Genomic DNA, 12170 nt, shown 5'->3' with positions numbered 1-12170 from the left:
CTTGCTGATCCCTCCCATCTTCCACTCCCTGTATGCTTTCTGCTTCTTCTTAATCACCTCTCTAAGATGCTTGCTCATCCAGCTTGGTCTACAACTCCTTCCTATGAATTTTTTCCCCTTTCTTGGGATACAGGCTTCTGATAGCTTCTGCAGTTTTGATTTAAAGTAATCCCAGGCCTCCTCTAGCTTTAGATCCGTAAAATCTTCAGTCCAATCCACTTCCCTAACTAATTTCCTTCATTTTTGAAAGTCAGCCCTTTTGAAATCAAAAACCCTAGTTGCAGATTTATTTTTGTTAATCCTTCCATTTAGTTTGAACTGAATTAGCTCATGATCACTTGAGCCAAGATTGTCCCCTACAACCATTTCTTCTATGAGGTCCTCGCTACTCACCAAAATTAAATCTAAAATGGCATCCCCTCTAGTCGGTTCAGCAACTACTTGATGAAGGAATCCATCAGCTATCAAGTAGTTGCTGATGCTGATGCTATAGCATCTCAAAAGTGCTTTATAAACCTTATAAGGTAGTTAATTAGTATTGTTCCTATCTTACAGAAGGGAAAATTGAGGCAGCGACAAGGACAGAACCCAGATCTTCTAGCAACTCGTCTTGTGCTTTCGCTGTGAAACTACCCTTCTTAAATATGCTCGAGATAAGTAAAGAAGGAACATAAAGAGTTCTGAAGAAAAGGAAATCACCGTTTTCCTAGAGCATCATAGTAGGGAAAGAAAGAAGAGTCCAAGAAGAGGCATTGCTATAGAGGAAATGAAATAAAATCACAACTAGTGGAATTTACTAGGGGCTAGGCAGGAAGAAAAAGAAAAAACCAGTTACACATCAAAGCCTTTCTTGTAGATCCCCTCTACTTTGTTGTGGATACAGTACGCTAAAGTTTTGCTGCTGATTCCCAAGCTGGGAGTCCATTTTCTCACCAGACCTCAGCTGTTCTTTGAAGTTCCATGACCCTAAGAGTGTATAGCTAAGAGAATTCATTTATGCACAAAGGAAAACGGGTTCATGAACTGCAAACACATTACCAAGTTAAATATGCCAAAAAGACTGGTAGCTGGGTCTTACAATCTTCAGTCAGCTAGACTGTGGGTTTTAAATTTAAAGTTGCTTTCAAGGATAGCACGGGCTAGCAACCACCTCAAGGAGAAATAGTGTTCTTCAAGAGATAACAGGGAACACCACCAAGCAAAGAGGAATGCATGAGAAAAATAAAGAAACTCCAGTATGAACGCATGAGAAAAATAAAGAAACTACATAAAAGAGGGAGGAAAAATAACCAAGGGAATAGTTCAGACCAACTCCGAAATGAGACACAAAAGTAGCTTTATGATTCAGTTTTATAACAACAGTTTCAGAAATGTGCTATGACATTAGAGATAATCCCTTGCTGCAGTTTAAAGAAAATCTGGATGGAAAGAAGACAGTGCATTTCGTACAAGAAAATAGTCTAAGTGCTGAAAGAAAAACTGGAGAAGTTTGTGGTTTTGCATCTAACAGCATTGTCATCAAGGTTATATTTAGTAACCTATTAAAATATTTCAAAATGGCATTAAATAAAATAAGTGTATAATAAATAAGTGTATAAGTGTATAAATAAAATAAATAAATAAAATAAAATAATAAAAAAAATAAATAAAAATAAGTGAAACTTATTCCTAAATAAGCACAGCATGGATTACTGAATTTATGAACACAACGTGGCTAGCCTCCCTTGTGACATACTCAGATGCCTCTGTTCTCAACGTGACACACTGAGACCATGCAATAAAACCCAGTTCATTTGACAAAGCAGGCCAAAACATCTCTAAAAGAGTTCAATTTAGTGTCTGGGAGAAAACCAATTGTCTGTAGCATTGTGAAACTAGATAGTGTTCACCGTTGCTGTAGGGCCTGATCCTGAGAGGTGGTGAACCCCTTCAACTTCTGTTGGCAGATGCAGTCTTCTGAGTTTAAGAATACTCAATAAATCACTAAATGACCGTGGCCTTTTCTTACCATTCCATAACCATATGGACTGAACAATATTTTCTCTGGGTGCCTGTGATCTTTAAGGCCTTCCTTTGGCTCCAATTACTGAGTTTGCTGTTCATATACTCTGGCAGACTTCACTGACTAATTCCTTTAAGGATTCAAGAGTTGGGTATAGGGGAAGGTCAATGCAGCACTATTAAGCCTGCGATATAGGGCAGTGTCACTTATAATCATGAATAGAAAAGGAGTACTTGTGGCACCTTAGAGACTAACAAATTTATTAGAGCATAAGCTTTCGTGAGCTACAGCTCACTTCATCGGATGCATTTGGTGGAAAAAACAGAGCTGTCTGTTTTTTCCACCAAATGCATCCGATGAAGTGAGCTGTAGCTCACGAAAGCTTATGCTCTAATAAATTTGTTAGTCTCTAAGGTGCCACAAGTACTCCTTTTCTTTTTGCGAATACAGACTAACACGGCTGCTACTCTGAAACCTATAATCATGAATGTGTACCACACTTCCCTACTCTCATGATGGTACAATGTGGAACTGTGGTCCAGTATTTCCTGGGAAGAACATGTAAAAATAATAAGAAAATGCCATGCCTAAATCATAAGTCACTCAACTGTGGTTTAAGTTGAACAGAAAGGTTTTCAACACTTAACAAATCTCACCTTGTCAGAATAAAATATAGCTTCTCCTTCACTATCTCTGCAATTTGTAAAAACGTGGAAATGACACCTTGGGATGTGTTAATGAATTGAAATCATTTATCCTTTATAACCATATATTTAATCTCAAACTAGTTTTCTTAGAGCAGTGGTTTTCAAACTTTTTTCATTTGCAGACCCCTAAAATTTGTTTTGAATGGCAGTGTGGACCCCTTTGGAAATCTTAGGCATAGTCTGTGGACTGGCAGGGGTTCACAGACCACAGGTTGAAAACCACTATCTTAGGGGCTTGTCATTTAAAGTTCCCATTGTAAACTTCTTGTAGATACCAACATTTTGTGCATGGGTCTGGAATGGGAAGGTTGCCAGTCATGTTATTCCAAACAGCTAAACTCTGTACATGTTGTGTCCAAACAGAACTTTCTAACAGAGAGCAGCTGAGAACATCTCTATTTAGGTTAGTAGGGTTGCTCTAATTGCTGGGTCTCAGAAGTTCTCTGAAGGCACACAGAAAATATAGGTACCACTTGTACTGTGTTAGGAGCTCTATTTTTTCAGATAACTAATTTAATATTAAGTAAAAATCTTCTGAGAGTTTTATTAAACATTGTTTGTAAAGATTAACTGGCTGCAGCGGTGAAGAAATGTACATTATTTATAGAGTCATAGTCCAAATAATAAAAAGAAAAGGAGTACTTGTGGCACCTCAGAGACTAACAAATTTATTTAAGCATAAGCTTTCGTGAGCTACAGCTCACTTCATCGAGCTGTAGCTCACGAAAACTTATGCTCAAATAAATTTGTTAGTCTCTAAGGTGCCACAAGTACTCCTTTTCTTTTTGCGGATACAGACTAACACGGCTGCTACTCTGAAACCAGTCCAAATAGTTTACATGTTTCCTTATTGGCATTCAAAAGTGCAATAATGCCTGTGAAATCCCTAAAACAAAAATCTGCCAATGAAAACAGCTCCAAAAGAGGCAGTTTCTAATGTATGGAACCTTAATTTAATCTTACACAATTCTGATGTTTGGGGACAATTTTTGCAAACTTGGTTGTTATATTGAAATTCTCTGGCCTGCGTTAAACAGGAAATCAGACTACATCTAAGGGTCACTTCTGACCTTGGAATCAAAGAATATTGTAGGAGGGCCCAAAATCCCCAGTCAGAACAGGACTCCACTGCACTCCGCACTGTACACAGGCCCCTCCCCTGAAAAGGTTATCTAATTTTGAAATCTGTTCTATTTACATTTATCACTTTCATTTCGTGCTTCAGCTGATACATGTTTTAAATGACCCCTTTAATGTTTTAAAATGACATTTAGCATTAGAACTTGAGAGGGATGAAGTTCATCCATATTTAACAGATAATCCCATATACGCAATAGTACAAACATTGTCTCACAGTTTAAATACCAGTAAAGAAAAATTCCCTCACAGCCACCAGCTCTTTTATTATAGGTCACTGATCACAAGATAGCAACCTTTTATCCTAATTCTACATGTGCATCCTAGAACTGGGCTACCCCATGCAACTGAACAACACTAAATTAAAGGTGAAGAAGAAACCTAAAGACATGTTCTGATTTGTGTCTGTGGGACTCTGGCAATTACCAGACTAAAAGCTGGGGGACAGACACCCAGCTAAAGTTGAACAGCACACAGTGTAAGTCAGCAATGCATGTGTGCACAACAGTGCCTAAAAACTCACCTTGCACTCCTCTGTTCCTTCTTCAGGCAGGGCCATTCCCCCTGCATTGAGTTGGAACAGCAGCTGGGGCGTGTGCAGGAATTCAGACTCCTCCAGCTCCGGGGTTGCGGCGGGGAAAACAAGAGAGCTCTTCTCCCCTGGTGCTGCAGCCGGGAAAGCAAACTCCTCCAGCCCTAGGGCTGCGACAAGGAGAGCGAACTCCTCCAAGCCCGCTTTCTCACTCTCCCCGCCACGGCCCAGGAGGTGTTCTGTGTCCCACACCAATTATTGGGGGGGGGGGGCTGTGCCCCTGCTTGCCCCCTTTCTGCATGCCCCTAGAGCGGCCTATGGGCTACTCTAACTTAGATTGACCAAAAACAGTCCCAAGGTGCTGAAACTGCAGGCTGGGATCAGTATGAAATCGAGCTGTCCAGGCCTCCTTTATGCAGCCACACTACCTTTTCTCCGCCATGCTGCCTGAAGAAGGGAGATGGAGGGGCCTAATATCCTCTATGCCAGTTCTCTGCAGAGAAAGGATCCTCCTTGCACTGAGACTGGATTACACTGGCTTTAAGTGCAGATTGTACCAGCGGTACAGGGCAAAACAGCCTCACTCTTTAGATCAGGCTTTTAGCCTTACAAAGAGAGCCATCAAACTCAGCATCCCACTGTTTAAAACACACCACATGAATCTAAGCACGCACAAATGTCAATACTAATTTCCCCATTTATCGTCCACTATAACAATGAGGAAGAATAAATGCACAGCTATTTACCTCTAGAAATGTGTTCCTGCTGGGCACACTGTTTAAGCAGAGCACTGGAGAAGCATTTCTCTGCTTAATTCCATCAGTGAAAAATCTGGTTATTGTGACAAAGAACCACATACCCATTTAAATAATGTGTAGGTGGCCATGTGTCCCTGAACATGGGGAACATCCCAGTTTTCACAGCTTGCCTCTGTGTTTCACTGGGAACCTTGTAAATCCCCCAACAGACTGTTCATGAGAAAGAGCTGCCAGACAGCTGAGCTAGTGGAACTGACACCATGCTGGGTAAATGCTTAGGCACTCTAAGGACCACCCCACCACAAGCACATTCCACTCTGCCCACTGAGAAATCTCAAAACAAGCACCCACCTCCAACTGCACCTTCCCCTGCAGGCAGAGTCAGATCCGTGTCCTGTCAGTCTGGACAATGCTATGAACGATGAGCCTGCAGACAACTTATTTTTTTACCAGTATTAATATATATAGGTGGCTGTCTACCACCCTTGTGCTCACCTCTGTTGCACCATGGGGAGCAACAGATTGTGGCAGGGCTTGACAGGAAGGACACAGAGGACTCAGAGTGAATGCAAGAGGGAGACTGTGACAGCAGAAAAGGGGGAGGCAGGAAGTTGAGTGCTCAAGAGAGGAGAGAAAGGAGGAGAAGACTGACAGACTGGGGAAGGGAGAGAAGGTGAGCGGGGTGGGGGGGAGAATTGAGGAAAACAAAAAAATAATAAAAGCACAGAAAACATAAGAGAGGTTTCAGAGTAGCAGCCGTGTTAGTCTGTAGTCGCAAAAAGAAAAGGAGGACTTGTGGCACCTTAGAGACTCCCTCTTACCTCCCCTAGTGGCCAAGTCCCTCTTATGCACACATTTCTTGACTCCATACAAATTATCCCTTATGAAACCCTTAAATCTAACATTTACATTACAAATATATCCCCTATGTAAATGCATGTTTACATGTCATTACCATTCCTTTGCGCAAACTAGTCCCCAAAAAGGATGACAATAAAAATCCAGGAAATGGAGATTGAAGGCTACTGCTGTCCCCAATTCAAGCCCTAGAACCTAGATACCACAGGGTTATTTTGCTGCAGTGTGGGATTTTACTAGCTTTTGCGAAGTAATATTCAAATCCTTACATGAATATATTTTGGTAGTAATAGGTACTGCACAGTAAAACATTCCAAAAGCTAACACTTAAATTCCTCTGTACATACACAGACACAGACTTACCAAGTCTCACTGCCAAATTTGTGAACAGAGATCTTATATGAGGATTTATTCCCTAAACTAACATTCATGATTTTTCATTCATTTTCAAACTATCCATTTTAGGAAGGGAAAGGAAAAGAAGAAATACATCTGTGGGTGAAAAAGAATGGTGTGTGTTTAAGGGACAGCTTTGAATATAACTATGCTGCAGTTTTCATCTTTGCCATCATTTTTCTGCTGAGAAAAATAAAATTGATAAATAATTGATGGCTCTCTGTTATTTACTCTGTTCACCAAGAGGATGGTAAATGCCAGTGTCAAATATATTCTCAATGTTGCATTTGTATTCAGAAAAAAATTAGCAATTCCACATAATCTCTTTGCTGTATTCTTCCCAGTTTTACTTTCCCTGTAATCTACTCAACTCACTTGAGTGTTAACAGACATGCTTTCCCCTGCAGCACTGACCATTAAATGCATTGGGGTCAGATTGTACTGACAGGAGATTTTATAACAAAGGGGAAAATGTTTCAGAACTAATATATTTCTTCTAGTTTAAGATGGATACTACCCTTTTCTTTTTCCTTAACACATAATTTCCACATGCTGCACATTTTGACTGAGGACAGAGGCAGGCAGACAGTCTCAGAAAGAGCAGAATGAGAACTGCATAAATTTAGAGGACTGCAGTTTGTTATCATAGCAATTAAAGATGTCTTTTTGGTAACATCATCTTGGAATTAGCATGAGTTGTTTGGCTGAGAGTCACTCAGCTCAGTCTTTACATTTTAATCCTTTTAATTCAAATAGCTTTTTCATGAAACATAACAAAATCCCCATACAACATCCCTCAAAACAACAGTATTAGCAAAGCCTATACACCTAGTCCTGGTCTACACTACAGACTTAGGTCAATGTGAGGCAGTTTACTTCAACCCAACTCAGTAAGTGTCTACACTAAAATGCAGCTTCCACTGTGGTAACTCACCCGCAACACCAACTCAATAACTCCACCTCTGTGAGAGGTGTAGCACTTAGGTTGATGTAACTAGGTCGATGCAGTGTCACTGTAGACACTGCATTGCTTACACGAGCTTTTGCTGCCTTTCAGAAGCCATCCCACTATGCCCCACGCTGAATTGGTGCAAGCACTCATGGTGAAGACGTGCACTGCTGACACAAGAAGCATAGTGTGGACATGCAAAAGCAGTTTAATTACTGTGGTGGCTGTATGCCAACGTATCTTAGGTCAACTTAATTTTGTAGTGTAGACTTGTCCTTAAGCTACTTTAACATTCCATTTACCCACTGCTGTTTAACAGTTTAAGTATGTGCAATCAGTGATTGCCAATGACTCTCCCTCCTTTTAAAAGGGACAAAAAGAAATGAAAACACAGGAATCATCACAGATAACTAACGCATGGCGGAAAGGTCTGTACCACAGTCACTGGGCCACATGCTGCTCTCCTAAAGATAAAGCCACAGGATGGTAAAACAAATGTCCCAGTACAGAGGTAATGAGTGTGGCTTGCAAAGGGAATGATCCAGGTCAGTGAAGCAACCTCACCAATGCTCAACCTATACCCTCCTTCCCCAGCAAGCTGGGTTACTTGGTAGCCTTGGAAGATTTTCATTGTCTCCTTTCCCCTGTGTCCTAAACCCTTTATTATTACAAGATGTGGGCAGGATAGCAGGTGCAGAGGAGAGTTACTGCTGGTTCTACAGCAGCCACTTCTCATTGCACATCCATCTAATCCCCAGGAAAGCATGCAGCAGAAAACAGGCACTTCCCAGCTCAGCCCACCCGGTATTTATGATGATGAAGCACAAATTACTAAGAACTTAGCTTGACTCTCAGATTCCAGGTAGTGTTTACAGAACTGGCAATTAGTAGGGGTCTACTTAAATAGCAGAGAAATCACACATTTTTTGGCGGGTTGGTCATGGCATACATTTCGCAGATAAGAAAAGGAGTACTTGTGGCACCTTAGAGGCTAACAAATTTATTTGAGCATAAGCTTTCGTGATCTACAGCTCACTTCATCGGATGTAGCTCACGAAAGCTTATGCTCAAATAAATTTGTTAGTCTCTAAGGTGCCTCAAGTACTCCTTTTCTTTTTTGTGAATACAGACTAACAAGGCTGCTACTCTGAAACCTGTTATTTCACAGATGTTTAACACATCTGCAAAATTTGCTATTTATGCATGACCAACCCACAAAAAATGTGTGATTTCTCTGCAGCATTTCACAAACTGGGGGCCCGAACCCAAAAGGGAGTCATAAGCCTACTGTAGAGGGGTCCCGGTATTGTCACCCTTACTTCTATTCAGAGGCTGTTGGCACCAATGCCTGAAGCTAGGCGGCAGGAGAACAGCAGCTGATGGCCAGGCGACAAGCTCTGCAAACAGCACTGCCACAAGCAGCAGCACAAAAGTAAAGGTGGCAATACCATACCATGTCACCCTTACTTCTGTGCTGCTGCAGGCAGAGGCACTGCCTTCAGAGCTTGACACCTGCCCAGCAGACGCTGCTCTCCGCTCTGCCTTCCGAGCTGGTCAGCTTGAGACCAGATTTCATAGTCCATGATGCGATTTTCACATCTGCAAATCTGGAAGTCCTCTAGCAATTAGACTCAAAACAAAATATTTTTATTCTGAACTGAGTAAATTTTATGTAGAATCACAGAGACATAATGAACATGAAATCTCACAATGCCAATTTTGCATCCTTATTTTGCAAAGAACCACCACTCTTTAAACTTAGAGTACTAGAGGAAGAAATCTTCCAAGGCCTCTGTTTTAGGCTCCTTTGCCCAGAGTCCCATGGACCTCAATGGAGTACCACATTGCAGATCCCTTTGCCCAGCTGAGAACTTAGAAGGACTACGGTATTGCAAACTGATATTTAGGGTGACTAGTTAAGGCGGATGCAGGGATAAATATAAAATAATCTATAGCCCTATCAGCTAGTTATCAGCTTCTGCTACAGCCATCATGGGATGTGCCATTGCTACCATTATTTCTGCAACCACACCTTCAGATATTGACAAGAACAACTTGGCAGTTGGGAGTCTCAGGTATCTTCCATATGCAAAAAAGAGCATAGCTTTATTCTCCTAACAATACAAACATATTACCTATGAAGGACCAGGTCAGTCTGTTTAACAGAAGGGACTAGAGACACATTTTCCCCCACCTACTATACACATACAGATTTACACGTCCTGTGGCCAGGTGTGTACCAATGGAGATCAGATTTGCATTGCATTACACATGTTTTTAGAATTCTTGCTCATATAGGCAAAAGGTATGTCTACACCTCCTTTGTTACTCTCCTTCTACTACAGGAAGTAGAAGGCTTCCAAAGTCCGTGGGCCACAAACAGAGGCCAGAGCAACGTCTGTGACTGCTGTCGACTCTGCAGGGAGTTCCTTTGAAGATGCACTTGTTTCACTGGAGCCACTAGCTGGATTGTATTAGCTTGGAATTTTGGTGCAGGATATTAGGTCCAGCTCCATACTCGGGGAACTTCTATTGCCTGTTATGGCTCATTGCACTTTAATAAACGTCTTACACTCCCTTAGGAGGGAGGTATCTTAGAGGACTTTTTCTGTAACATAATAATGTTTTCTACCATTTTCCTGTTATGTATATTGTCTATCTAAGTTACTTATATGGTGCCCATCATAGCAGTATCTGAGCACTTCACAGTCTTTAATAAATTTACCCTCACAGCTGTTCTCTGAGATAGAGAAGTGCTAGCATCACTATTTTATAGCTGGGAATTGAGGCACAGAATGGCTCACTGACTTGCCCTAGATCACACAGGATGCCTGTGACAGAGCAAGGAACTAAACTTGGGTCTTCCAAGTGCTAAGCTAGTACTCTAATCACTAGACCATCCTGTGTGTGTTTCATATAAGAGAAATCTTCATTACCTGTCAGAATAGGTCGTAGGATACACAATTGAATTATTCTGATTTAATCCAACAGGAGGCAAGCTCACACATGCACACTAACCAATTCATCACTAGGGGATGATTTGGGGTTGGGAACAATTTTAGCCAACAGTAATACCAATGTGGCCATTGGAAACTTAGCTTTTTTAGTTATAAAAATGATTTAAAAATATGTCCAGAATCTGGAATTATACGGATGCTTCTTTGATATCATAGGACATTACTGTTAAAAGATGATCAGGAACAGAAGGGAAAAAATACTGTCAAGGAGAATCTTCCTCCCACTTGCTGCTTGTTTAGTCAGAAAAAATTAAGATTAGGAAAAAAGTAAAATTCCATAAATTACACATTAATTAAAAAAAAAGGCTCTATGACATCAGGAAAAATATCAAGTCCCTAGATTGCATTACTCCCCAGAGCATTATAAAATCCATTGAGCTTACATGACATAGTGGTTTCTCTAAAAAGCTGCAGTAGAACTTATTACATGGTAACTGCATATTTGTTTAATAGTGAATCACAGAGTAAACAGGTTGATAAAACCAAGCATTGTAGTTAACTTATTAGCTGCCCAAGAACTGTTGCAAAGCAGAGAGGTCTGATCCTGACAGATGTTGAGCATTCTAAACTTCCATTAGCTCTAAAGGAAATTTCATCTCAGTCAGCACTGCAGGATCAAGCTCAAAGCCTGTAACGCTGTTTTTTTTTTTTCTTGGTTACCAGCTTCAGAACGTCAACTCCTCAGGCTCATGGGATGTCACAGTTAGGAGGCTGCTTAAACATATGATTAGATTGAAACATTTGGGATCTGATTCTGTAATCCTTGCTTTCATAGGTAGGCCCTCCAATTTCATGGGACTACTCATGTGAGTAAGTAATATTCAGGTGAGTAAGAGCTGCAAGATTTGTCCCTGGTACCAGTCCAATGATTATGAGCCTGATTCATGCCAAAGTAGTACTCAGGAGTAGTCAAACTAAAATCAATGTAATATTATAAGGAAGGTATTGCACAAAGAAGGGCTCTTAGTGATATGGGGGTGGTGTTGGAAGTTCCCCTGGTGTACACTCACTGACTCCCCCTAGCAATTGGAAGTCCTGAATTATAGCAAGAATAAACTCCCACACTTTCTCCTTGTATAAAAATAAAAAAGGATGACATCTGAGCCAAATCCAGCATCATTTCTCCATTAAAGGCATTCTTACTTCTCTATTTACAGTAAAACTAATCAGAGTATAAATATACTAAATGAAAATATTTACCTGTTGTGAATAGGTCCTCTGAACTTTGGGTCAAATTTCCTTGGTTCACCTGCATTTAAAATAAGATATTATAAAAAACAGATCCTGGTAAAAATATGAACTATGTTCTTTTAACAGCAGTCCTTCAGGAACATCTTTCCAAGATGCCCAGCATAACCCGTTCCAGTAAATTAATTCTTAGGAGCAATACCAGTATCTCATTGCTTACTTTGACCTGCTATGTGATTGCAGCAGAGGTCAGAGCTTTGGGGTATCTATCTATCTTAGGTACTTATATAGCCACCATTACTTTAGTACTAAACAATCTTTAACATATTCATCCTCACAACACTCTTGTGAGGTAGGGAAGTGCTGTTACGCCATTTTACAGATAGGAATGTGGCAGAGAGAATCTGATCTGCCCAAGGTCACACAGGGAAACTGTGGCAGAACAGAGAATTGAACATTGAACCCGTCTCTCCTGAATAAGAAGTGAATGCCCTAATCACTGGATTACCCTTCAAGAAACCTAATGATTTGCAGCTCCCATGCAGCTATAGAATCTATATGGAGGCAAACAGAATTATGCTCACTCCAGGGTTTTACACCATGCTGCTTGGGATCAATGGCTTTTA

At 40.7% G+C, this 12170-nt stretch overlaps 1 protein-coding gene across 1 annotated transcript in view; it reads right to left on the bottom strand.

The window, feature by feature from the left end:
- SLC44A5 (solute carrier family 44 member 5) overlaps positions 1-12170 on the bottom strand; it is a 189986-nt gene that overhangs the window by 77255 nt on the left and 100561 nt on the right. The window contains 1 exon segment of the mRNA XM_043491317.1: positions 11557-11605. Within this exon segment, the coding sequence (XP_043347252.1) occupies positions 11557-11605 (49 nt within the window).

Source organism: Dermochelys coriacea, chromosome 8, assembly GCF_009764565.3.
Source record: "Dermochelys coriacea isolate rDerCor1 chromosome 8, rDerCor1.pri.v4, whole genome shotgun sequence".
NCBI classification, from domain to species: Eukaryota; Metazoa; Chordata; order Testudines; family Dermochelyidae; genus Dermochelys; species Dermochelys coriacea.
Note: the sequence above shows the minus strand (reverse complement) of the source record. Positions and strands in the feature narration are given on the sequence as shown.